Source organism: Bufo gargarizans, chromosome 7, assembly GCF_014858855.1.
Source record: "Bufo gargarizans isolate SCDJY-AF-19 chromosome 7, ASM1485885v1, whole genome shotgun sequence".
Lineage (NCBI taxonomy): Eukaryota > Metazoa > Chordata > Amphibia > Anura > Bufonidae > Bufo > Bufo gargarizans.
Window position 1 is genome coordinate 6,041,636 of NC_058086.1, and position 26,327 is coordinate 6,067,962.

At 42.7% G+C, this 26,327-nt stretch overlaps 1 protein-coding gene across 1 annotated transcript in view; it reads left to right on the plus strand.

Annotated features, from left to right (window-relative positions):
- The window catches only part of MGAT3 (beta-1,4-mannosyl-glycoprotein 4-beta-N-acetylglucosaminyltransferase), a 77,511-nt gene extending 53,149 nt beyond the window's left edge, over positions 1–24,362 (plus strand). The window contains exon 2 of the mRNA XM_044301044.1: positions 20,262–24,362. Within this exon, the coding sequence (XP_044156979.1) occupies positions 20,263–21,777 (1,515 nt within the window). The 5' untranslated portion in view covers position 20,262 and the 3' untranslated portion in view covers positions 21,778–24,362. The remainder of the gene's footprint in view (positions 1–20,261) is intronic.
- The last annotated feature ends 1,965 nt before the right edge of the window (positions 24,363–26,327 follow it).

Sequence of the window (26,327 nt, forward strand, 5' to 3'; positions counted from 1 at the left end):
ATATATATTTATATGGTAGATTGGCCCCTATATGATTGTAAATTTTTTTTTGGTTAAAAAATTATTTTGCTTAATTTCTTTTCCATATATTGATTGAGTGTTATTGTAATTAACAGGCCGTGAACAAGGTCCAGGAGGACCGAAACGTTGGCCTATGTAACTGATAATTATTAGTGGCATTTCAGATAAAATTACCTTCCTTATTCACATCTAAAAATTTAGTGTGCCGTGAATTATTCTACAATATTACTCTGGAGGGAACCTCCATCACGGAGCACTGAAGATAACGCTATACTCAGTAGAGTGCCAGCCATCAATCTTGTTAATTATTCTCTTAGACTGGATTCACATAAGCAGTGATACAAGTAAGAAAAGTACTTTAAGGCGCCTGCACATGGTGACCGCACAGATCCACACGAATTTCCGTGCGTTTCTGCAGCATATCTGCACAAAAGTCTGCAATGAATTGTGTATTAGATGCGTTTGTTCCACAAATCTCACCTTTCCTTAAGGCCTCATGCACAGTATTTTTTTTGCGGTCCGCAAAAAGGGGTTCCGTTGTTCCGTGATCCGTGTCCGTTTTTGTTTCCGTGTGTCTTCCTTTATTTTTGGAGGCTCTCTAAACATGAAGGAAAGTTAAAAAATAAAATCTAAGTTTAGTTTGCCATGCAAATGATAGGAAAAAAACGGACACGGACGCGGATGACAATCTTGAGTGTATCCGTGTTTTTTCACGGACCCATTGACTTGAATGGGTCCACGAACCGTTGTCCGTGAAAAAAATAGGACAGGTCCTATTTTTTTGACGGACTGAAAACTCGGATCACGGACGCGGATGACAAACGGTGCATTATCCGAGTTTTCAATGGACCCATTGAAAGTCAAAGGGTCCGCAGAAAATCACGGAAAACGGAACAACGGACACAGAACACAACAACGGTCATGTACATGAGGCCTAAGGGTGAAATCTGCAGCTAAAACCGCAAAACTACTTGAAATCCACACAGCAGGTCAATTAATGCACAGAAAAATAAATCAGCAGTGTACTTTCGACAGATGAAACTTCTTCCTTTTTTTTTTTTTTTTTTTTTTTTTTTATTCGCTCCTGGTTTTGGCTTCCAAAACTGCAAGCAGAAACCTGACCATTAGGGTACGGCCACACAGTGTGGTTGAGCACCCTTGCAATATGGCTGCTGTGAATTGTTTACCTGGCACTCGTTGATAATGGCCGTGCAGTTTTGCTGGTTACCTCCCTACCATTCATGATGAATGCTATATAAACAATTCATTTCTCTGTTTTTATGATCCGGTTGCAGCTTGTACATTAACCAACCACGCCATGGCTGCACGGTGTGTCATACTGTAAGTGTACATCTACATGGGGGTTAAACTCTGTGGATTTGTCACCACAGATCTGCAGATTTCTAATTTCTTTTTGAATCAATTTCAGCTTTATAACACAGTTCACAATTTTTTGGAGCTTACAGAAAGGAGAAGTAAAATGTAAAGATTTACCGTATTATTTTTTTTTTTATCCATTCAAGCTACAAATATCTGCATTCAAAAAATGGCATGCAAACTTTAAACTAGGCAGAATCTTGTGGATTGCGGACTCATTCAAGTGAATAGGTCTGCAAAACGACCAGTGCCTGTGCATTGCGGACCGCAATTTGCATGGGCCCTTATGACTTTTTTTGCCTTTCTTGATCGTAGTTTCTATGCTGGGCAGACAGATGGGGCACAACTACACTGCAACATTTGTTGCACCAATGTCGCGCTACAATTTTTGGTAGCCTATGGTGTCGCACTGCGACATGCTGCGACGCAACAGTCGCAGAAAAATTCAATTTAGAATTGATTTTTTGCGACCGTCGCAGCATGTCCCATGTTGCAGTGCGACACCATTGACTATCATTATAAAAATTGTCATGCGACAAATGTCGTCGCGTAGACCTAGCCTTATTGGAGAAAAGGAAACTTTATAAGAACAGAAAAACAGGCACATAAATGGGGATAAAATTGTGCCCCTTAAACTCCGGGTAAGGGTAGGTTCACATAGGGGGTCATTTATTAAGACCGGCGATTTAGACGCAGTTCTTATCCCCCTATGCTGGTGGCAGATGCTCCTAAGTTATGTAGTTATGTAACTTTGGCGCTTGGTGCTGCCGGCCGTTGAACATGCGTTAAACTATGCCAGCTCCCTTGATGCCGTAGTTTGACCATTTTGTAAACTGATGGCATTTGTCAGTCCGATCAGTATTCGGTGTCATCAGTAAAAACGGATCCCACATTTTTTTTCACATTCTTTGCAATCTGAGCATGCGCAGACCGCAATGCTCAATCCGTTTTGCCGAAACACTCTGGTCCGGATCCAGCATTAATGCATTTAAATGATTTTCTGCAAGACACCCGCAACGCATCCGGACCTTTTCCGCATCTCCCGTGTGAAAGGGGCCTTTGAGGCACAAAAACTCCCACTTCACCACAGAAAACAGTATGCCAGCCCTGGGGTGGAGTAGAAATTAGACTGTGTTTTCGACAAATTCAGGTGCAAAAATAGGTGCACCTACATATATAGGTCAGAAAAAAATTTGAAAACTTCTGAATTAGTGTAAAAAATCAACATAGTCCAACGAGGCGTAAAAGCCAACAGGCACAATTTCAGTAGTAAATGCGATTTTAAAAAGATGACTTTCTGAAACAGCATTTTTTATTTATTTTTTTACTAAAAGCAGGCGTAAACACTTTAGTAAATGTGCCCCTAGGCCTCATGCACACTGCTGTTGCCCGACCATGCCCGTATTGCGGCCCACACCACAAACAGCAGGTCGGAAGGTCCGGAAAGGAGGCACGGAACCCCACTGAAGCACTACTGGTTCTATTTTTAGCAGTGTGGACTAGTCACGGACCCATTCAACTCACAATGGGAAGCGCAATTTGCAGTTCCCAAAGCATGGACATCATCCGTGTGGCTGCCCAGACGGAGCAGCCATGTGCATGAGGTCCTAGTGTGAACCTACCCTAAGGAAAGCCTTTCTGCTCTCAACAAACTGGTGGTCACGAAGAGGTTAATGCATCACCACAGCTGGCTGTGCTAATTTTAGGAATTGATTTAAAAGGGCGGTTTATAAATGACAGACTGAAACAAATATGTGACAGTACCAGAAGAAGGGTCGCGGTGTGTCTGATCTGCTCCGGTGTCCTCCTTTACCTTTATAGAAGGGTCATAAGTGTATACCAAGATCCATCCGGCAGCGGTGATTGGGCCGGTTCTTGTATTTGGCTGCTTGCCTTATTCATCTGAAAACCACTAATGTGGTGGGCGTCTTGACTACAGATGTGTGAGCCCATGGGCACGCATGTAGCTTCCTTACTGATTTTGAGTGACAAGCCGAGGGTGGGTGGAATTTTAAACTTCCAGCTATCTGATTGCCTTTTGAACTCATTTGTGGCTATAAAGTCAGCGCTAAGTAAAGCCACCACCCCTCTGTCCTACACGATGCTGTTCACCGTCGGTGCACAAGCACACAACCCTGCCATCTCCATAGACCTGGACATAAGACGACATCTCTTAAAGCCAGGACGAATCAAACTGAACATGTCATGCTAAAGAGAATAGCGCGCGTGTCCTTCAGGAGAAGCAGTGTTTCCTATGTATTCCCAAGTTGGGCGAGTACTTTGAATGTGCTGTAAATATGTTGAGTTTCAGGTATGTACTACGATTTATGCTGCTTTTTTACATGGCGCTCATATTTTCTGTGATATAGTCGGTGTAAAATTACCTCGCCACGCAAAACAGATGTAGAAAACTACTTCAGACCTGGAATGGAGTACAAATTAGACTGTTTTTGCGACTAACTCGGGCGCAACATAAGGCACACCTGCATAAATGGGTCGGAGAATAGGCGAAGGAGGCTCTACTGCCTCCAAAACTGGCACTTTTTCAGTAGTAATTGCCACAATTTTTATTTATTTTTTTGTCGGTATAAATGGCAGGACAACCCCTTTAAACTTGCTCCGTGTGGGAGCATGATTTCCCATAGTGAACTCTGCTCCTGTGACAGGAGGACACGGCATTATGATGATTTATAAGACTACATGCACACGATCGTATGTGTTTTGCGGTCCGCAAAAAAAGGATGACGTTCCGTATGGCATCAATTTGTTTGCGGATCCATTGTAATAACGCCTATCCTTGTCTGCAAACTAGAAAAAATTAGGACATGCACAATTTTTTTTAATTTTTTTGGGGGGTAACGGAACGGACATACTGATGCGGACAGCACACGGTGTCTGCAAACGGAACAGACACTGAAACAAACCACGTTCGTGTGTATGTAGCCTAATGCTGTATGTGCCTGCCCTACCTCCGCTGAAATGATTTGTACTGACTGCATTATGTGAATGCAAATTATTACAGTGGAGGTCGAGCAGAGACACACAGCATTATAAATAAGCTAAATGATGTGGAAGGTGAATTGAGGGCTGATTAAGGCTACTTTCACACTTGCCTTCAGAGCAGATCTGTCTGGTGTCTGCACAGACTGATCCGTTCATATAATGCAGACGATGGGATCCGTTCAGAACAGATCCGTCTGCATTATATTTTAGAAAAAATTCTAACTGTGAAAGTAGCTTCAGACGGATCCGTCCAGACTTTAAATTGAAAGCCATATTGTGTCAACTTTAAACGGATCCGTCCCCATTGACTTACATTGTAAGTCTGGACGTATCCGCTTGCCTCCGCACGGCCAGGCGGACACCCGAACGCTGCAAGCAGCGTTCGGGTGTCCGCCTGCTGAGCGGAGGCTGAACGCCGCCAGACTGATGCAGTCTGAGCAGATCCGCATCCACTCAGAATGCATTAGGGCTGTACGGATGCGTTCGGGGCCGCTTGTGAGAGCCTTCAAACGGAGCTCACAAGCGGACACCCGAACGCTAGTGTGAAAGTAGCCTAATCGTGGAAAAAAGGATGAGTGCATATGTAGTCGGGGGCGAGGGATGAAAGCTGCAGCTTATCTCCCTGATGAACAAAAGAATCAAGCAGTTGAAATCAAACATGCCCGTTCCTTATCTCCAGTGGCAGCTATGCCCACCACTCAGTTGTGTGGTGCTTCAGGAATCAGGGAGTCCTCTGGCTGGCAGGGTCCTCTAGCAGCAGCAGCACCATTTTGGACTGTAACCACATACTCGGGATGCAGATACAGTTGAATACAATGGTGAAGCTGGAATGCCATCGGCTCTATGCTCCGTATTGGAGCACATAAGTGTGTGTGGGGGGGGGCCCTCCAGCCCTGAAAATGAAAGGACTGCAGTGCAGGGAAAACCTGTAAATCGGTATAGAGTGGGAAAACTCTACTTGTGAGGGTATGCACTGCAGATTGTCCACTGTGGAACTGCAGGTGGAAAAATCCAATGTCTACAGTAGCAGCTAATTGGATAATATTTAATAAAATTTCATCTACACATATTTTTGGGTGGGTACCTTGGGGAGAGCGCCTTAATCAGTGTAGAGGAGTATAGGCCATACATCGCTCCTCTGGAATTCTGGGAAGAAAGTGATGCAAATGAGCTCTTAATAAGCTCTGCCTCTAATACCACCAGATGTAAGGCGGCTATCCTAGAAGTCAATGTTCAACCCTTTATATAGGCCTTGAGACATGACTCGGATATTAAAGGGCCCCTCACAGGGAATATACTTGGCCTGCTCCCGGCGCCGCTCCTGGTCCCTGCACCGCCGCTTCTCCCTGTATACGGATGAAAACATCTAGTGTCGGGGGGGGGGGGGGGCCAATGGCAGACGGGGATGTTTTCATCCGTGTACAGGGCCTGGCACATGCGGGGGCAGTTTATGATATTGGATAGCCCCTTTAAATAAGCCAGCACCTCATCTGCAGACAGCTGTTTTGGGGTGATTGGCTTCTCACCTAGTACTCTCTGCTCTGCACTGATGAGTCAGGATTTGGGGGGTACTATCTCTCCTTGGCTTTAATCGGCATGAGGAGACTTATAGGCCATACATCTGCAGACAGCTGTTTCGGGGTGATTGCCCCTCATCATTGCATGATCTGCCTTTGTAAAAGTGCTGCCAATTACCCAATGAATGAGCAAACACTCGGTCATCGGACACTCACAATCACAATTTTTAAGCAGACAAAAAAAAAAAACATTGCCTGTGTCAGATCGTGCTGGCAAATAATGATTCTGTATGGGGACAAGAAAAAGCATTAGTGATCACTCCTTCCATACTGTGGAGGAGATCGCTGCATGTAATGGCAGCCGTCTCCTCCACTGACAAGCAGGAAGTTGTCAGAAAGGAACGTTTCCTTCCCAAAAATCAAAATGCTGATCTGCAGGTCTGAGTAAAGGCCTTACAATTATGTGCCTTCCTGCCTGAACTTAACCCTAATGATTTGTACTGATGGCATTATGGGAGTACAGATCATTAGAGTTGAGGTCAGGCAGGAACACACAGCATTATAAATCATTATAACGCTGTGGATCCATGTCATAGGAGCAGCATTCAGGACGGGAAATGCCTCTGACACACAGAAGCCTTTTTCTCACACCGAATATACTAATGTAAAATTGGCCTGATACAGAATAACAATCTGGACTCCGGCTCTGTTTACAAGATAGATCCAAAGTCTGAATGGAACAGGATGAATCAACACACCCAGCAGAAAAATGATGGAAATATTTGGCTTTTTTTCTGAGAAAGAATGCAAGATATCTCACAGGAATGGAGTTTTCTGCCAATGTAAATGGTCTTATGTGAAGACTTGTTCTTACAGTTCAGCGCGTTAGCACTTCGGACTTGTACTCTGGTGTTCCTGCCGCGGTACATTCATGGATGGATGCGTTCGATCCCGTCAGCGCGCTGTATGTCAGAGCATCTGCCCAGTGGAGTAAAATGGTTAATTATTATAGACTGTACTTGCTGACCTCATCCAGCTCCACTAAACCACAAATGTAGAACGTGATGACAAATGGCAGCCTATTCTATACTGTTAGTTCTCTCCTGAAACAGGCCTGCTATCAGAGTTGACCCCTGAACTCTTGAGATAACTCTATGTAGAAGATACACCTAGTAAAAGGACTTTACCTATTGTGGTTAGTTCTAGATTGAGTTTTGTGATAGTTATGAGCTTCTCCTTACAGTGGCCATACACATTAAAGGGGCTGTCCTGGATTAGAAAAACATGGATGCGTTCTTCCAAAAACAGCACCACCACAGGTTGTATGTGGTATTGCAGCTTTCCCCCATTAACTTCATTGGGGCAGAGCTGCAATACAGGACACAACCTATGGACTTTTTTTTTATTTATTTATTTTTTTGTTGAAGAAAGCGAACATGGTTTCCTTTCCCTCAGATTTCAGTAGGATCGGCTGATCATCTGGTGTTATGATGTAGTCTCACTCCTTAATGGAGGGATACAGGCTGGCTCCAGAGGTGTCTGGCAGTGGCGTACTCCCTCCTCCCAGTTATGTATGAGGGTTGTGATGAATAGCCATATTATGCTTATATAGGTGGATGGGACTTTACTGTACTTCTGTATGCCACCAATTTCTTATGGTTTCCACAAGAATCTGGCAGTAAAAAATGTCTTATCCTGAGATCTTAGAGTTGTTAGGGTATTGGCAGATTTTCCTAAGCGGATTTGGTCACTTTTTTTTTTTTTTTTTTCTCTGTGTGCTTGTCACATAATTAACCCAATGCATTGCATAGGATGAAATCTGCATGAAAATCCACAGCAACAAATTACATGCTGTGGAATTAAAATCTGCTCAGGTTTCTGCACATCTGTTCTTTTACGCAACACACAGATGAGATTTGGTAAAATTTCCTAAACTTTGCTGCTGCGGATTTTACACCTGTCCTCAACCTCAGCCCACCTGTTCACATTGCGGAATATGTGCGAGTATTTCTGTGTGGATTCCTGTGTTACAGTACCAGCAACGTGTATAATATTACACACCTCTCATGTACACTTTGCTGATTTTTTTTTATTTATTTATTTTTTCCGGGAAGAAATAGACCTGGCGCGCAGATTTAGATAAATAGCATGTCTATTATGTTCACTGTTTTAGCTGCGGATTTCACCGTTCTCAGTGGAAGAGTAAGATCTGCGGCAAATCCGCAGCAATATCCACAATTGGACATTGCAGTCTTTGCTTTGGATATGCTTCACAAGCGCACTTAAATCAGCGAAGAAGCACCCAGAATAATAACCTTGACCGCCCAGTTATGCGTAACATGCATTCTTGAGGATTTATTTTTCTTGTGGACAGGTGTGTTCTGTGAAATCCATTGTTGGTGTTAATCCATAAAAGCCTAACCCTTACACAGTTATCTACATTGTAGATACCTTTGGCTAAGGGAAAAACACACCAAACCGCTAGACAGCAGAGAACCAACAATGCTCAAGGGCGTATATTTACACGTCATTATTATTCATTTTAGAGGAAGTAAATTGCATTTTTATTTTTTTTATTAACTATGACATGTGATTGTTAATCGCAGATGTCCCAGAATTGGAAAAAGGACTTTCAAGTGAACGAACCACTGTATGTCTGCACGCATTTCATATGCAGCCTCCATTGTTCCGATGAGCCCCAAACGGTTTAGTGCAGTCCAGGCCTATGCTGCATTAGCAATGAAATGTATAGCGAGGGCAGAAAATGTCTTTTTGCTGTATCCTGTGAACGAGGAAGATATAGATTTTCTTAAAGGGAAAAGTTGAGCTCATTTTAATTGTGTATATTAAATTATCTGCATGTGGGACACAGTGGAACCGGAGGGGCCACTTTCTCAGGCTCTTTGGTGATGTTATTTCCTGCTCGCTATCATCTCAGCACATGCATAATTTCGTTTTCAGCCCAATACATGATTTCTCCCATCCTTTTGTGTGTTATTTTTGTATTTTTATTTTTTTATGAAAGCCCAAGTAGAATTTTAGTAGTCAGCATTTTTAAGTTATTTCATTAGAATTTGTTTCTAGTTCGCAAAATAATAAATGCACAGCAATTTCCAGGTTCAGAGTGCTTATACCACTCTCCCACACGTGATTATTGCCCAGTAACTACTTTGTCTAATTTTAAAACTAATTTTCCGCCATACTCAATAGATCTCTTGGACTTGGGATACTTTTATCATGGGGTCCAGCCCCCCAATTATCGCTGATCAATGATGCATCATGTCGATCGCAGCTCATTAAGTGCTGTCTATAAGCAGAAATCATCAAAGATATGGGGAGGAACGGATGATCGTTCATCCCTATCTTTTTTTCATTTGTCTTCAGCACATCTCCCGTTTACACAGGGTGATGTTCTACTAACAAATAATCATTTTTAGTACTGCATAAATGCAATGACTAGAGAATAAGTGTTTGTTAGATTGGCATCCTGATTATTGGGGGCAGTGATTCAGAACACTCATTACTTCCCAAAAATGGCTCATCACTGTGTGAAAGGTCATCAGGAAGAAAGCTGTCAATCAGTGGCAGGGAATGCTGTGAGCTTAGGACTGTGAGGACTCTGGGAGGCACTCTCCATTTAGTGAACTCCAGCTCTCACTGGATATAGATATAGATAGATAGAATATATATATATTTATCGAATTCCAGTCATGTAAAATGCATGCATTGTGGTGTATTTTGTAAGGGTTTGAGTTGGTTTGTGGAATCGGCAAAAAAAGCTAAATTCTCTAGTCTAATTTTTACCTCATTAATTGACCATAAGCAAGAATCGTGCAGCCCCCACTGATATAAGATCAGTGGCAAAACAAATGTCTAAGGCCTCTTGCACACGACCATTGTGGGTCCACATCCAAGCCGCATTTTTTCATTTACTTCAGTTGGGCCACAATTTTTTATTTTTTTTGCGAGGCCACAGGTCCTATTCTTGTCCGTTTTTGCCAAGAAGAATAGGCATTTGCGAACGGGAGGCCCATTATAGAAATTGCGGAATGCACACGGCTGACCACAAAACAAGGCTTTGTCATGTGCGTGTAGCCTAATGTGGGAGCCTTCAACAGTATCTGCTGAGCAACCAAGTTTTGTAAAAAATTGGTGGAAACTGCCCACAGGATAGAAGATGAGTCTGATCAGTAGAGATTTGGCCTGTGGGAACCCTTGCCCAACAAGTGACCATTGAATATTGTTCACAAATCTGTCTAAATCGGTGTTAGTGAGCACTTCTCCTTTGCCAAGATAATCTATCCCTCCTCACAGGTGTGGCATATCAAGCTGATGATTAGACAGCATGAATATTGCACAGGTGTGCCTTAGACCGCTCACAGTAAAAGTCCACTCTGAAATGTGCAGTTTGATCACATAGCACAATGTCACAGATGTCGCAACGTAGCGTGCAATTGGCATGCTGACTGCAGTGTACGTGAGAGAATTCTTGACGGACCTGTGGTCTTACTGATGGTTCTTTTCAGTCTACAAATTTTACTTTGATTACCAGCTTCCTCTTAAAAATTCCCCAAACCCTCAAGTGACCACAAGGTCATAGCTTTTGAATTTTTGTCTTGGAAAATGGACCTTTCACATATGAATCATTTTTTCGGAGGCACTTGAGCATATGCCTTATCTGCAAGTGGAGGCTTTTTGGAAACTTAATTCTAGCTGACTTGTATGAAAGAAATGTCTGCAGTACATTCCAGCATTAAACGCTGTGTGTGTTTTTCTGAGCAGAAGTGACGGTCCATGTGACTAAAGTTTGCCGTTCACATTAGATTAAGGCCTCATGCACAAAACTCTCTTGTTCATCTATCTGCCATCCCATATTTTTTTAGGATAGCAAACTGAACAATTTCTGTGAGACCATGCACATGTCTGTATTTTTTGCGCATTCGTGTGGCCAATCAGCATTGCGGGCAAAAATAGTCATGTCTTTTGATGAGAGAGAGCTTCTGTGGAACGGCACCTTCTGTTCAAATGAACAGGAAGAAGCCGTCCCGTTTACTTCTCACCATACACTACTCACTGATGCAGTTGTGACGACGAGCAGGTAAACAGTGAAGAGAAGGCAGCACTCGCTCTTCAAGTGGTTAATTGTCGGGGATGCTGGCAGTTGCCCCCCCACTGATCTGATATTGATATCAGATCAGTGGAGTCTGACACCCAGGAGTCCCACCGATCAGCTGCTTGAAGGAGCTGCAGTGCTCCTCCATTGTTTAGTGGCTGTGTTGCGTATCCACCAATCACCATCCTTAGATCCTGAGAGGTGATGGTGACATCACCTCTCAGGATCGCTCTCATTGGTCGGCTGGGCAGGCGGTTCATTCAAATTTATCGCAGCGCTCCTCTCCACCTCCTTTTCCGTCTGGGAGCTGAGGAGAGAGGAGCCTCGTGTCTCAGAGCCAGCACCCCCCATCTGTTCAGAGCCCAGGATCCAGCCAGCACCCCATCTGTGCCCCAGCACCACCAGGTATTTAGGGAAAGGCTAGGTACAAGTTAGATTAGGCAGGGATATTTAGGGAAAGTTAGTTGAAGGGGAAAAAAAAAAAAAATGTTTTGGTTGCATCACCCTAAATTGGGTGTCTGGGGTCCACAGCACAGCTGTGTGACCCTAGACCCCCCCCCCCCCAGGGGTGCTGAAGCTTGCCCCCTGCCCCCCCAACTTTTTTGGGGTGCAGGCAGTTTTTGTTTTTTTTGTCTGTTAGGTTTAGGGTGAGTTCGCGAACACATACGCACACCAAATAAAGATTTACACACACAGACACACACTCCCCTATGGCCCGCCGGATATTCTCAGCTGAGGAGGCATACACCCAGCTTGCCTCTGAGTCTGAGAGTCCCAGTGAGGACAATGATGATGAGCCCCCAAGGCGGTGGAGACGCCGCCAGGTGGAGCAAGTGGACCCTGCCGGTGAACTTGTCTGGTGTACCCCAGAGCGTTATGAGCCCGCGATTCCAGATTTTGTAGGCCAATCAGGAATCCAGATTCCCACAGTGCACTGAAATCTGTCCTCAAGCCCGATTTTGTGTCGTTGACTACAATCTGTATATGGGAGGAGTTGATCTCTCTGATCAAGTCCTCACGCCATATAACGCCATGCGCAAAACCCGGGCATGGTACAAAAAAATTGCGGTCTACTTGGTACAGGTTGCCTTGTACAACTCTTTTTTGTGCTGTCCCAGAGCGCTGGCAACACAGGGACATTCCTTCAGTTCTATGATCTTTTCTGACCGGGAAAGAACAGGCCGGAGTACCTCAGGAACTGATCGTCCCTGGCCAACATTTTCCAGGTGTGGTCCCCCATACTGGAAAGAAGGGACGGACCCCAAAAAAGTGCAGTGTGTGTCACAGGAGGGGGGTACGGAAGGACACCACTACTCAATATGACAAGTGCCCCGATCATCCGGGCCTCTGCATTATTGGTTGTTTCAGGGAGTACCACACTACCATGGAGTACTAAATTTATATCCCAATTTAGCCTCTGACAATCTGATAAAAAAAAAAACTGGTTCTCAGACTTGAGGCACAAAAACAAAACAAAAAATTCTCAAAAAATATTTTGTAAAACTAAAATAAATATTAGGTATCGCCGCGTCTGTAATAATCTGCTCTATAAAAATACCCCCTAACCCCTCAGATGAACACTGTCAAAATAAAATTAAAACTGTGCAAAAAAAGTTTTTGGGTCACCTTGCATCACAAAAATTGTAATAGCAAGCGATCAAAAATTCATATGCCCACCAAAATAGTGCTAATAAAACCTCTCGTCCCGCAAAAAATGAGCCCCGACCTAAGATAATCGGCAAAAAAAAAGACTCTTAGAGCTCATGCACACGACAGTTCAGTATACTGGCCGTTTTTTTTTAGTTCAGTATGCGGTACATATACTGAACCATTTATTTCAATGGTTCAGCAAAAAAAAAGGGTCTCCGTGTGCATTCCGTTTCAGTATTTCCGTATTTCTGTACCGTGAAAATTTCCTAATCTTGTCAGCAAATCATGGTGCTTGGCTACATTCAAGTCAATGGTTCCGTAAAAAAACTGAACACATACAGAAATGCATCCATATGTCTTCAGTATCTGTTCCGTTTTTGCAGAACCATCTATTGAAAATGTTATGCCCAGCCCAATTTTTTTATGTAATTACTGTATAATGTATATGGCATACGGAAAAACGGAAAGGAAATGGAAACACAACGGTAACAAAAAACGGAGCAACGGATCCGTAAAAAACGGACCGTAAAACACTGAAAAAGCAATACGGTCGTGTGCATGAGCCCTTAGGCTTTTTTTCTGTTTTGCGGGCCCTTTTTTGCGTTCCGTATATGGAACCATTCATTTCAATGGTTCCGCAAAAAAACCTGAATGTACTCTGTATGCATTCCATTTCCGCATTTCTGTTCCGTTAAAAGATAGAACATGTCCTATTATTGCCCGCAAATCACATTCTGTGGCTCCATTCAAGTCAACGGGTCCGCAAAAAAAAAAAAAAACAACACATACGGAAATGCATCCGTATGTCTTCCGTTCCGTTTTTGCGGAACCATCTATTGAAAATGTTATGCCCAGCCCAATTTTTTTTAAATGTAATTACTATATATGCCATACAGAAAAACGGAACGGAAACACAACGGAAACAAAAAAAAAAACGGAACGGCGGATCAGTGAAAAACGGACCGCAAAACACTGAAATAGCCATACGGTAGCGTGAAAGAGGCCTTAGACTATGGAGATACTAAAAAAAAAAAAAGTGTAAAATAGACATATTGGGTATCGCCACGTCCGTAAGAATCTACTCTATTAAAATACACCCAACCCCTCAGATGAACACTGTAAAAAATAAAAACTGTGCCAAAAAAGCTATTTTTTGACCAATTATTAATTTTAATCTGTTTTTTTTTTTCCAATAACAAAGTAAGGGTTAACAGCCAAACAAAACTTAATATTTATTACCCTCATACTGCAGTTTACAGAAACGCCTCATATGTGGTCGTGAACTGCTGTATGACCAAATGGCAGGGCGCAGAAGGAAAGGAACACCGTATGGTTTCTGGAAGGCAGATTTTGATGGCTTTTTTTTTTGTTTTTTGGGGCACAATGTCCCATGTGAAGCCCCCCTGATGCACCCCTAGAGTAAAAACTCCATAAAAGCGACCCCATCTAAGAAACTATACCACTCAAGGTATCCAAAACTGATTTTACAAATGTCGTTAACCCTTTAGGTGTTCCAAAAGAGTTATTGGCAAATGGCGATGAAATGTCAGAATTTCTATTTCTGGTAACCTTGCCTCACAAAAATGTAATATAGATAAACCAAAAATCATATGTACCCTAAAAATAGTCCCAACAAAACTGCCACCTTATCCTGTAGTTTCCAAAATGGGGTCACTTTTATGGAGTTTCTACTCTAGGGGTGCATCGGGGGGCTTCAAATGGGACATGGTGGAAATAAATCAGTCCAGCAAAATCTGCCTTCCAAAAACCACACGGTGCACCTCTCCCTCTACGCCCTACTGTGCCCGTACAGTCGTTTACAACCACATATGGGGTGTTTCTTTAAACTATAAAATCGGGGGAATAAATATAGCATTTTGTTTGGCTGTTAACCCTTGCTTTGTTACTGGAAAAATTATTAAAATGGAAAATTTGCCCAAAAATTTAAATTCTCAAATGTCATCCCCATTTGCCAATAACTTTTGTGTTAACAAAGTAAATAAAATCTGTTTTGAATACCTTGAGGGGTGTAGTTTCTAGAATGGGGTTATTTTTGGGTGGTTTCTATTATATAAGCCTCACAAAGTGACTTCCGACCTGAACTGGTCCCTAAAAAGTGGGTTTTTGAAAATTGCTTCTAAACTTCGTCCCCAAAAAATCAAATATTATTCCCAAAATGATCCAAACATGAAGTAGACATATGGGGAATGTAAAGTAATAACTATTTTTGTAGGTATTACAGTGTATTAAAAAAGTAGAGAAATTGGAAATTTTGCTATTTTTTTTTTTTTTTTTAAAATGGTAAATTTGGGTATTTTTTTATTTTTTTTAGAAATTTTCACTTTACCAGTGTCCTGAAGTACAATAAGTAACGAAAAGAGTCTCAGAATGGCCTGGATAAGTCAAAGCGTTTTAAAGTTTTCACCACTAGTGTTGATGACGAATATTCGAATTGCAAATTTTAATCGCGAATATCGGCACTTCGAGAATTCGCGAATATTTAGAATATCGCAAAATATATTTGTAATTGCGAATATTCGATTTTTTTTTTTATATTTTTTTTAAATTAACAGTTCATGTGAATTTGGTCAGATTTGCAAAAAATGGCCTGGTCCTTAAGGTGAACTAAGGCTGTGTCTTTAAGGCTGGGTTCACACCTGAGCGTTTTACAGCGCGTTCCTACGCGCTGTAAAACGCTCAACAAGCAAAAATCAATGCTTCCCTATCAGCATGGTTCTCACCTGAGCGTTTTACAGCCCGTACGATCGCACTGTAAAACGCCAGACGCCTCAAGAAGTACAGTAGCTTCTTTGGGGCTCATTGTCGCGCGTTCCCGCACATAGATCTAGCGGGAACGCGCGACAATGGGCATTTGCTTGTTTCACTCGCACGGATGTAAACGCCCGATAAGCACGCTTGTAAACAGCACTTATCGGGTACTCTTATGTGTGAAGCCGCATAAGGAGTTAAGACTGGAATTGAGAAATACTGCCTCCTGTTCTTGGGTAAATTATACAGTTTACAAACATTTGTTTTCAAATTTGTTGAATGACTATTAAATGGATCTGGGACAAGATTTTGTTCTGTTCCCTAACTTATCTGTAAAGTCCTTGCTCCATATGGTCGACATTAGGCAAGAAAATTATGCACTTGTAAACAAAGCATAGTGATCTGAAATGTGGATACCAAACTCGGAGGGCTGAGTTGTCTGAACCCTGAAACAACTGGCAACCAGACTTACCAATGCGCTAAAATATTTGGATGTGTGTATCCTCAGTCATCAGCTTCTGGGTCCCTGTAAATCCTTTTTACATGTGCTGTGGAGTTGGCTTAAATTATCCTTTCCTTTAAGAAACTGTTTCAGGCTGGAGAGAAGTTCAGTGTATTGTTGTTCTATGTGATTACTATCAGAGAATGAAAATTGTCATTTTGTAGAGGAGGATGGAGGATATTGGCAGCTCTTCTACAGTGGTGCTTAAGGTTCCTGTTATAAAAGCAGTGAGTCTAGTACAACCAGCTTGTTCTTCTGCTCCCATTTGTATCCTCATCAGTGTAATCAAAACGAATACGGTATATATTTATATATTATACCCCCTTGAATCAGACTTGGCTGCTCTGTGTTGTATAGGTGTTTTTGAGGGTTGACAGTGACTGACAACCCTTGGTGGCCCTACTATATTTGTCTTTCTCTTAACAGAAGCCGTTTAAGTGGTTTCCTGTTTTTAGCGGTATTGTGTCTCATCCTGTGAGTACGAGATGGCATTACCACTACAGTGCAAGCCTGTGAAGGGATTAATGTATGTTCTGTCTGAGACATTTCTAGTGTTTCTGTGGAATGTTTCTGTCATATGGTTTGAGAGATGGTTGTTTGGATTGAAGAATTTACTACATGATGTTTATATGTGAGAGAACTTTGGCTGACTTTTTTTTATGAGTACTAAAGTTTGCACCATGGAAACACTTCAGGAGAGAAATGTAACCCGTTGGTTTCCTATAGTGGTGTATTGAGTGGATGAACTAAAACTTATGAATTAGAACTGATAGACCTTTTACTGTTGTGTGTTGTGAGTTTTTGGTGTTTTTATGATTAAATGGGTTTTCCGGGACTACAATATTGATTGGGCATGGGTGGCAATGCCAAACACAGCATTCACTTCAATAGGACTGAGCTGCACATATGCCATGTACTGATGAACATGACCTCACTGGTCTTTTTAATCAAGTTGAGTTGCCGGGAGATGGACCTCCACCGATCAGATATTGATAACCTGTCCTGAGTATAAGTAGTCAGTGTTGTACTCCCAGAAAAGCCCTTTAACAGATAAGAGCTTTCTTCTTTTACGTCTATATCAGGGATGTCAAACATGTGGACCTCCAGCTGTTGCAAAACTACAACTCCCAGCATGCCCTGATGTAGGCTGTCTGGGCATGATGGAACTCTTTGGAACAGCTTGGAGGATCACGAGTTTGACATCCCTGTTCTAGATGAAATGTTGAATTGCTGTTTCCTGGAAAAAAATGTTAGAAGTCATATTGCAGCTGCAAATTCACAATTACTACTTGGAAATAGCTGTCTTTGCAAAGTCATTGCCATAAACATCTGTGTCCCAAGTTCATTTGATATGTATTTATCGGTTATGTTAGTGGTTGCATGTTCATATCTTGTCATGTTGTGGCCAAATTTAAGTTGTCTCTCTGAGAAACTCTCCGTTTGGTGTGTGGGTGTTCACTTCAGATAAGGAAATTGGAGTCCCAAAGGGGACTGGGTCTGATGTGAAACCATTGTATGTACGGCTCCCTAGAAGTGATGGCGTAGTTATAACTATGCTACGTCCAACCATAATTATGTAAACCTTGATGTGTTTAGCCTGTTTTGGTAAAAGTTCAAGCATTATACATTATTGTTTTTTCTTCATATAGGAGACACTCAAAGGGAATTTCTCTTGTATATTTAATTTTGTTTTCATTAATTAGATGTAAGGTTGTAGAAGTGAATCAATGGCCCAGATTTACTAATCCTGTAGATGGAATAAGCTTAGACTGTCTGTCTAGATCTGCACCGGATGTATCACAGGGGCTCAGGCTGGAGGCTAAATCTGGGGCAGGGATAGACACTTGTCTCTGACTCTATAACCTGTGATGGCTAACCTTTGCACTCCAGCTGTGGTAAAACTAAATTTCCCAAAATGCACACTTGCTTGGCTGTTCTAAGAACTCGATAGAAATTAATGGAGCATGCTGGGAGTCGTAGTTTCACCACAGCTGGAGTGCTAGAGGTTAGCCATCACTGCTCTATACCAACTATTGGTTGGCTTACTTTGAGACAGAAGTTTAACCCAGAACTGTAACGCAATTTTGGTGCATAACAGCATATCTTAGGCCATGCCCTCTTCTCTGTAAAGCTCCATTTGTGGATCCCAGGTGGGATCCGAATTGATTGGATTTTTATGGCTTTCCTGGAGGAGGCCACAGAATAGGGCTGCAGCTATTGATTATTTTAGTAGTCAAGTATTCTACCCATTAATCCAGCGATTAATAGAGTACTCTTATAAGAATAAACTAATTAAAAGAACGTTCTCTATAAAAACTCATCAGCCCCACCTGCCATCAGTCTCCCCCCTCCAGTGCCATCAGTTCCTCCCCCAGTGCCACCGGCTTTCTCCCCCCCCCCCCCATGCCATCAGCCCCCCAGTGCCACCAGTTTCCCCATGTCATCAGTTGCTCCCCCTCCAATGCCACCAGCTCCCCCCATGCCATAAGCTTGCCCCCAGTGCCAGCAGTTCCCCCACTCCCCCTCCTAGACATCAGTGCCCAGCCGTAGCTGCCGTAGTGCCCAGCCGTAGCCGCCAGTGAACTAAAATACTTACCTTTCCTGTAGGAATGCTGCTGACGCTCCAGAAATCTTCCATCCTCTTCTTCACGTGCTGCACTGGGACCTGATGTCACATAGCATTAGGTCGTAGTGAATGCTTGTGTGCACTATGTCCTGACTATGTGTGGACGTTACGATCTAGTGATGTGCGAGCAGGCGGGTGACCACAGAGCGTGAGTAATAGCATGCTTTTCACTCACACTCCGTGGTCACATGACACAAACGAAGCAGATTTTTTGCATCAATGATTCGAGGATTTTTTTGTGTCCAGCTAATCAATAAATTTGAGTAATCGTTTCGGCCCTACCACAGAAGAAACACGCATTTCTCTATTGCCTGTGTATACACTACAGCAGGGTGTATGTACATTATGACAGCTGTAATAAGCCATAGTTATTGACCAGAGAAATGTTATTACGAAGACAGTGATGGAGCGCAGCACTCAAACCCCTCCCCCACATACCAGGGGTCATAGTGTGGTAGGGAAAATGCATATGGCGCCTTATCTAGGCTTTTGGCAGTACAATAGAGCGGTCATTAACTTGCCACTACAATGACAAGGACATGACACTGCACATCCTGTTCCAATCTATGCAACAAAGCTGGCACGTGAGCTACATAAATAGGATGTGCCAGCCAATTGTGTCTGCTCTATTGGCCAATAGAGCAAACTGCATTATTTCAAGAATTGTTTTAAATGTTTTTAATCTCAAAAATGGAAAAGGCACCAGATGTTTTATGATAAAAACCTGATTAAAGTGTCATACTCTGATGATACATTTCCTTAATGGTACTAAAGCTGTGTTTATCTCGCACATAACCTGGTAGTGTCATTAAAGGGAATCTGTCACCTACTTTGAGCATATTAAACATAGCAATGTTCAATAAAGTACCTTTATTCCAGCAAGGGTCTTCTTTCTTTTATTCAAGTTTTCATTCAAGGTGCCCAGATAGGCGTTATTCCTCTCCTCTAGTCCCCAGTAACGCCTCCTGCAGTGCCCAGCCGGCCTTTATTTCAAGCCCAGCACCCCTCCTCATAAATTAATTTACTCCCACATCGGAGCCGAACTGCGCCGCCCCCTCCGCTACGTCATGTAATTTATTCACCCCACGATCCTTGCGTTCTTTCGTTACAGACTGCCTGCGCCTGTACGATACTACAGCTCCTGAGGCAACAGCGCTCTGATTACGTCACTGGGCTCGGCGCATGCCCAGTGACACTATTGAGGCTGTTGCCCTCAGGAGCCGTAGTATCGTACAGGTGCAGGCAGTCTGCGCAAGATTTCTGGGGAAAGAAAGGCGGACGCAAGGATCGTGGGGTGAATAAATTGCATGACGTAGCGGAGGGAGCGGCGCCGTTCTGCTCCGATGTGGGAGTGAATTAATTTATGAGGAGGTGTGCTGGGCTTGAAATAAAGGTCGGCTGGGCACTGCAGGGGGGGGGGTGTTACTGGGCACTAGAGGAGAGGAATAACACCTATCTGGGCACCTTGAAGGTTAATTAGCATATCGGAAAAATCGCTTTTTGATCAAAATGAAAACTTGAATAAAAGAAGACCCTAGGTGACTTTATTGAACATTGCTATGTTAACAGTTTAATATGCTCAAACTAGGTGACAGATTCCCTTTAAACATTAATCTTTGTGAAATTGGGTTCTACAAATTTTTATGATCTGGTTAATGACTGTTATTCCTGCTTTTTTGACAGGATGAAGATGAGGTGGCACAAGATGTTCCTGCTCCTTTGCATGGCTGGACTTTGCTTAATCTCGGTTCTCCACTTTCTGAAAGCCCTGTCATATGTTTCACTGTCAAAGGACTTGGTCTCTCTTAGTCCCAATTTTATTTCTGGCTTCTTTTGGGAGTCCCGGCCTTTGATACCTCAACACATAGAAAGGACAGATGATGGCACCCAGTTTCTACGCACTCCTGGCTACTATCGACCACCTGAGGCTGCTATTCATCAACCTAGGCCTCCTCCTTCAGGGCACAGTCAAGGCGTTAGCACAGATGAATTGCACCTAAAGGAATTAATTCTACAGGAAGATACAACAGAGTATTTTGTGAGAACTAAATCTGGTGGTTTATGTTTCAAAACAGGAACAAAGTCACTAGACCGCTTGCCTTCTGAGAAACCAGAACGGTCCTCTCAACGTAAGGTATCTCCTAGTATTTCTCGTCAGTCACAGCAGCAAATACAGAAACGGAGGAAATGGGTGGAATGTGTTTGTTTACCAGGCTGGCATGGACCTAGTTGTGGGGTACCAACAGTTGTCCAGCACTCCAATCTGCCCACAAAGGATCGATTAACACCACGATTGAAACCACGTCGTGTTGTCAACGCCATCAATATTAATCACGAGTTTGATCTGTTGGAGGCACGTTTCCGGGAGCTGGAGGGGGCTGTGGATGTTTTCTTAATATGTGAATCAAACTTTACAGCATATGGGGAGCCACGTCCCCTCATATTCCGCCAAATGCTTCTTAATGGAACGTTTGACTACATTAAATCCAAAGTGGTCTATGTATTCCTGGACCATTTTCCTGAAGGTGGGAAACAAGACGGGTGGATAGCCGATGATTATCTGCGGACATTTTTGACTCACAATGGGATTAGTCGTCTGCGCAACTTGCGAGATGATGATCTTTTCATTATAGACGATGCAGATGAGATTCCCAGCAGGGAAGGAGTGCTCTTTCTTAAGCTTTATGATGGGTGGACGGAGCCCATTGCTTTTCATATGCGCAAATCGCTCTATGGCTTCTTTTGGAAACAGCCAGGGACCTTGGAAGTGATTTCTGGTTGTACCATTGGAATGCTTCGTACTGTATATGGCACAGACGGTATCCGCCTGCGCCGACGGGAGTATTACACTATGCCCAACTTCCGTCAATATGAAAATAAAACTGGTCACATTTTGGTTCAGTGGTCTGTGGGCAGCCCTTTACACTTTGCTGGCTGGCACTGCTCCTGGTGCTTCCCTCCAGAAGGAATTCATTTTAAGCTGATCTCTGCACAGAATGGGGATTTTCCACGATGGGGTGACTATGAAGACAAAAGAGACCTAAACTACATCAGGTGGCTTATAAAGACTGGGGGTTGGTTCGATGGAACCAAGCAAGAGTACCCAGCAGCCGACCCCCATGAGCACATGTATGCTCCTAAATGTATCATGGAAAACCCCCAACGATTTGGCTACTTAATTAAAAATCCATATAGCTGAAGTGAATGGTGAGGGAAGTGGTTAAAAACAATGTAATTCTCCTTCAGCCACTTGAACTCTTCATTTAGAATTTGTTTTTGCTTGTTCTTTTTCTCCATTGTGAATCCACTGGAAATGAGATTTACCACTAACCAAAAGGGAGCCACGAAGAAAACCCCTCTGAAGCTAGCGTGCTTAGTAGGATGGGTGTTGTCCTTTTTGGGTTGTTACTAAGGGAATTGGTTTCTCAGGAGATTGATGGTGGCGAGCGTTCTCCCACCAAGTGGTATTTCGGCAGTAATATTCCGACCTGTTCGATGCCTGCGCAGCTGTTGATGCAACATTGCATGTTTACATGTCTTTCCAATGAGCCCTTTTTATGTTCCAAGGAATAAGCAATGCTTTGCTGGCCCCTGTGGCAAGGAAAAGGTTACTGATCATGCTGCATACATTACTTGAGTATGACTATGCACTTCCAGGTCCATATGCATGCCAACATGCTGTTAGGAAAAAAACAAAACAAAAAGGCTTTTAGTGAAGGTCTGTAATTTCCAAGCAACACTCCCTGGCATTCAGTGGGTTATAATTTATTAACCCTTCATAGCATGAACATGGAAATACATTGTGGTACTCTTCTGTCACATGATCACGTCTTTTGGAGGGTTAAATATGTTATATTGCTGTAGCTTCATAAGCTTTAGTGCCAATGCGTTGTAGAGCCTGGAAGAACAGTATAATAATGGTAAGAATGAAGGTATAATGCACTTTTTTGGGGGGGCCCTGTAGTAACGTGGCACTTTTGAGTTGCAAATTATTCTTCTGCCAAATGTTAAACTGAGTATTTTGCCCAGAGCCTGGTCACCTTCTACCAGGCAGCGTTCCTGTGGGATGATTGGGGGGAAAAGGCTTACGAAAAACTATCAACTTTTTGGATGTTGCATTAAGCAGGGGTCACTGGCGGGTGGAGATCTGTCTTCTGTATGTTTTGCTGTTCATTTAGCTATGGTTCCTGGAGAGCATAGAGCTGGAGCACCTTTCTAAATTACGTGCTCAATTATTCAATTATCACACGTTTAACGTGACTTCCAAAGTTCAGATGTCACCATGAAGAGCCTGAACAGATGACCTTCATGATATGATGGCGGTCAGAATAAGCACACCAGGCGTTACTGGAAGTAATGTCTCTGACGGCTTGGCACTTTTTCAGAAATTGCTATGAACTAATGGAAGCTTTCTAGGCACTGTATCAATGTGGATGAAATAAAGAGAATAGATTATATATTATTCCCTATAAAGGGATTTTATTTTATTTTTTTATTTTTTTTTTGCACGGTTGGGGGTTAATAAAAGGGAACTATCTGAAATACTTTGCTCATATCGGAGTGTTGGGCTCATCGATTATTGGTTCACCAGTTGTGGATTAATTGCTGCACTGTAGAGGCCACAACACAGGGAAGACCTTATTCATTGAGCCACAAGTGCTTTGATTGAAGCCCCCACCCCAGTGTCAATTTTGTCATGATACATGGTGTGGGCATTATTACTGGTATAACTGACTACTAAGTGGAGATATCAGATAGTATTGGGTTTAACCATCTAGCTTGGCATTAAGGGTTCACCTTGCCTTTTCTTATCTACCTCCCTGGTTCTGTTTTGTGTTTATGTACTGAAAATTCATTTTTTTTTTTTTTTTTTTTAAGTTTTTTTTTATAATGCCGTGATATACATTCCTCATTCAGTAGCATGTGACTGGTAAACTGGACCAACACCTAAAAACCATAGCCATGCTGTGAAACTAGTTGTTGCTATACATTTATGATCACTCCAGCTCCATAACTATGCGACTGAAAAAATCTATTTCATTCATCTGAATGATTTCTGCAGTTAGCATTAGTTTCTATAAGCACTATTCAGATGAATGGAACAGTTGTAGAAATGTCTGCGAGGTAAAGGGGTTGTGCAGCCAGTACATATTGATGACCTATCCTCAAGATAGTTCATCAATATCGGATTTGTGTGGGTCAGACTCCTGGCACCTCCGCCCTTCAGGTGTTTAAAGAGGAGGTCGCGGCATTTGTATGAGCACTGCTTACTCTTCAAGATTACACCGCGTCGTGTAATTACAAGCGCTTGTCCCATTCAAGTTACTGGAACCAGCACTTGTAATTGCACTGCGCCACCGAGTCTATTTGTGATGTAATCTTGAAGACATAGTGCTTGCACAAGCGCCACCGCAGCTGATCGGCGGGGAGTGCCAGGACTCTGACCCCTGCCAATCAGATATAGATAATCTATGGTAACTATCCTAAGGATAAGTCATCTAATATGTATTTTCTGCACAACCCCTTTAGGTTCACACTGAAGGAGATGAAAGTTAAATATGGCTGATATAGACAACAAGGCCATATTCATATAAGCGTATTCTCCATCATTGCATATCCTAGCCCCCATTGTCTCAGATGAGACAACCCCTTTAAGTTAGATTTAGCAGATGTATGCTGAGATATTTAAAGGGCATCTGTCAGCAGATTTGTACCTATGGCACTGGCTGACCTGTTACGTGTGCGCTTAGCTGAAAGCATCTGTCTTGGTCCCATGTTCATATGTGCTCGCCTTGCTGAGAATTTTTATTTATTTATATATATGCAAATGAGCCTCTAGGAGCAACTGTGGCATTGTCGTTACAGCTGGAGGCTCTGCTGTCTGCAACTGCTGCGCCCTCTGCACTTTGACTTTAGGAGGCCAGGGCTAGGTGTGGTCTTGTTCACACTCCCTGATCCTGTCAATCAAAGTGCAGGGGCTGCAGCAGTTGGAGAGAGCAGAACCTGTAGGTGTAACGGCAACACCCCTGTTGCTCCTTTAGCCTCATTTGCATATATTAAAACCTCATTTTCCCCAGAAATGCGGGCACATATGAACATTGGACCAACACAGATGTCTTCAGCTGCGGAGCACACATGTAACAGGTCAGCCAGTGTCATAGGTACAAAGCTGCTGACAGATGCCCTTTAATGTTTATAGAGCTGCTTTGTAGAGAAATATGAAGTATGCTTTATAAACCTATGAAGTACAAGTTGTTAAGTTTTGGAAGAAAGCAAACTATTTGACATTACTGAGCACCATTAATGAAGAACCACAAACGCATTAAATAAAAGGCAGTTCGCTGCACATTAAAGATGTCATTTCTGGATAGGCTGATTGACCTGAAGCCTGCAGCACCTCTCCACCTCTGTCCCATCACCAACATATCCTATTATGCCTCATGGCTGTGTAGCCTTGCCGTAGAAACTTTGTGAGGATCCAACTCATCCACCTTGAATAGCGTTGGTATGTAGACATTGATGTGGTTGGTGATTTGGATCTACGCAATGCAAAGACTGAACTGTCAGAGAACAGAAATTGTGATGTCAAGCTGCAGGTCTGTCCCCCAAATATTTTGTGTACATATATTTATATACCATATAGACTATAAATCCATATCCCAATTACAAGCTGGCTGCTTCGATCATCTGCAGCCATTTGGCAATAGTCGACATCATTATGAAAGGGACTTGTATCATTTTACAGGGAGGGAATCCAGTTACCACGGGGAGAAAGGCGGCTGTTTCCACATGGCTCATCAATCCCATATCATTTTTCATTTCACCTCACAATTAGATGCATGCAGTGTGGAGATGCCAACCGTTCAAGAGGACTATCATGGCAAATCCCTTCTTTTGTGAAAAGGGATCTTTGTAGGGCATTAGAGACGCGCCAAAAAATGTGAGTCTGCAAGTCTGAACTTAACAACCTATAAAATATAAAATTGCTTTTTGGCAGCCATGAAATTAATCCAAAGCCTTTCTCCAAATAATGAGGGTACACAGAGTTCAGGAATATACTGCGTGTCCATACAAGTGCTTAGTCCCTTCTGGACTTTCTTCTCATCTGATCATCCTTGTAAGGCTGCCATCTCGTGCAGCAAATTTCCATGACTCGATATCCTTTCCGTTCATCTGAAGGGATCTTGCAGAAATCCATGTCTTTGCTGACGATACAACCCCATTTAGATGAATGAAACGGATTTCAGTCGCAAAAGTTTTCTGCAACAAAATTTGCGTGTGAAGGCTCCCTCAGGCTGTCAAACCTAGAGAATTTGTCCTGTAATGTTGATTGTGCTGAAAACACCTTCTTCGCCAGGAACCTGCAAATACTTGTGCTCCTGTTGCCTCGCAGTATATCTTCACATGCAGGCTAGTGGCGTCTTCAATGCCATTTTTACTATGACTTTAATACCATTGAGGACAGACAATCTCCACACTACTTACATAGTAATCAGATGTACATACGAATAATATTCAAGAATCTGAATATTTCTGGAGGACAATGATTTTAGCATTGTTTAATTGCCATTGTTTTCTGACATTAATTTGTATAAAAATTGATTAATTCTACAGTTTTCACTACATTGTTTGTTCAATTATCTCTATCCTCTTTTGGTTTGTCTCCGTTCTTACCAACGTTATCATGTTGGCCAGATTCTTTCTGACTTGCCAATGTCAATCATTGCCAAGGGCATTTTGTGTTGCTGG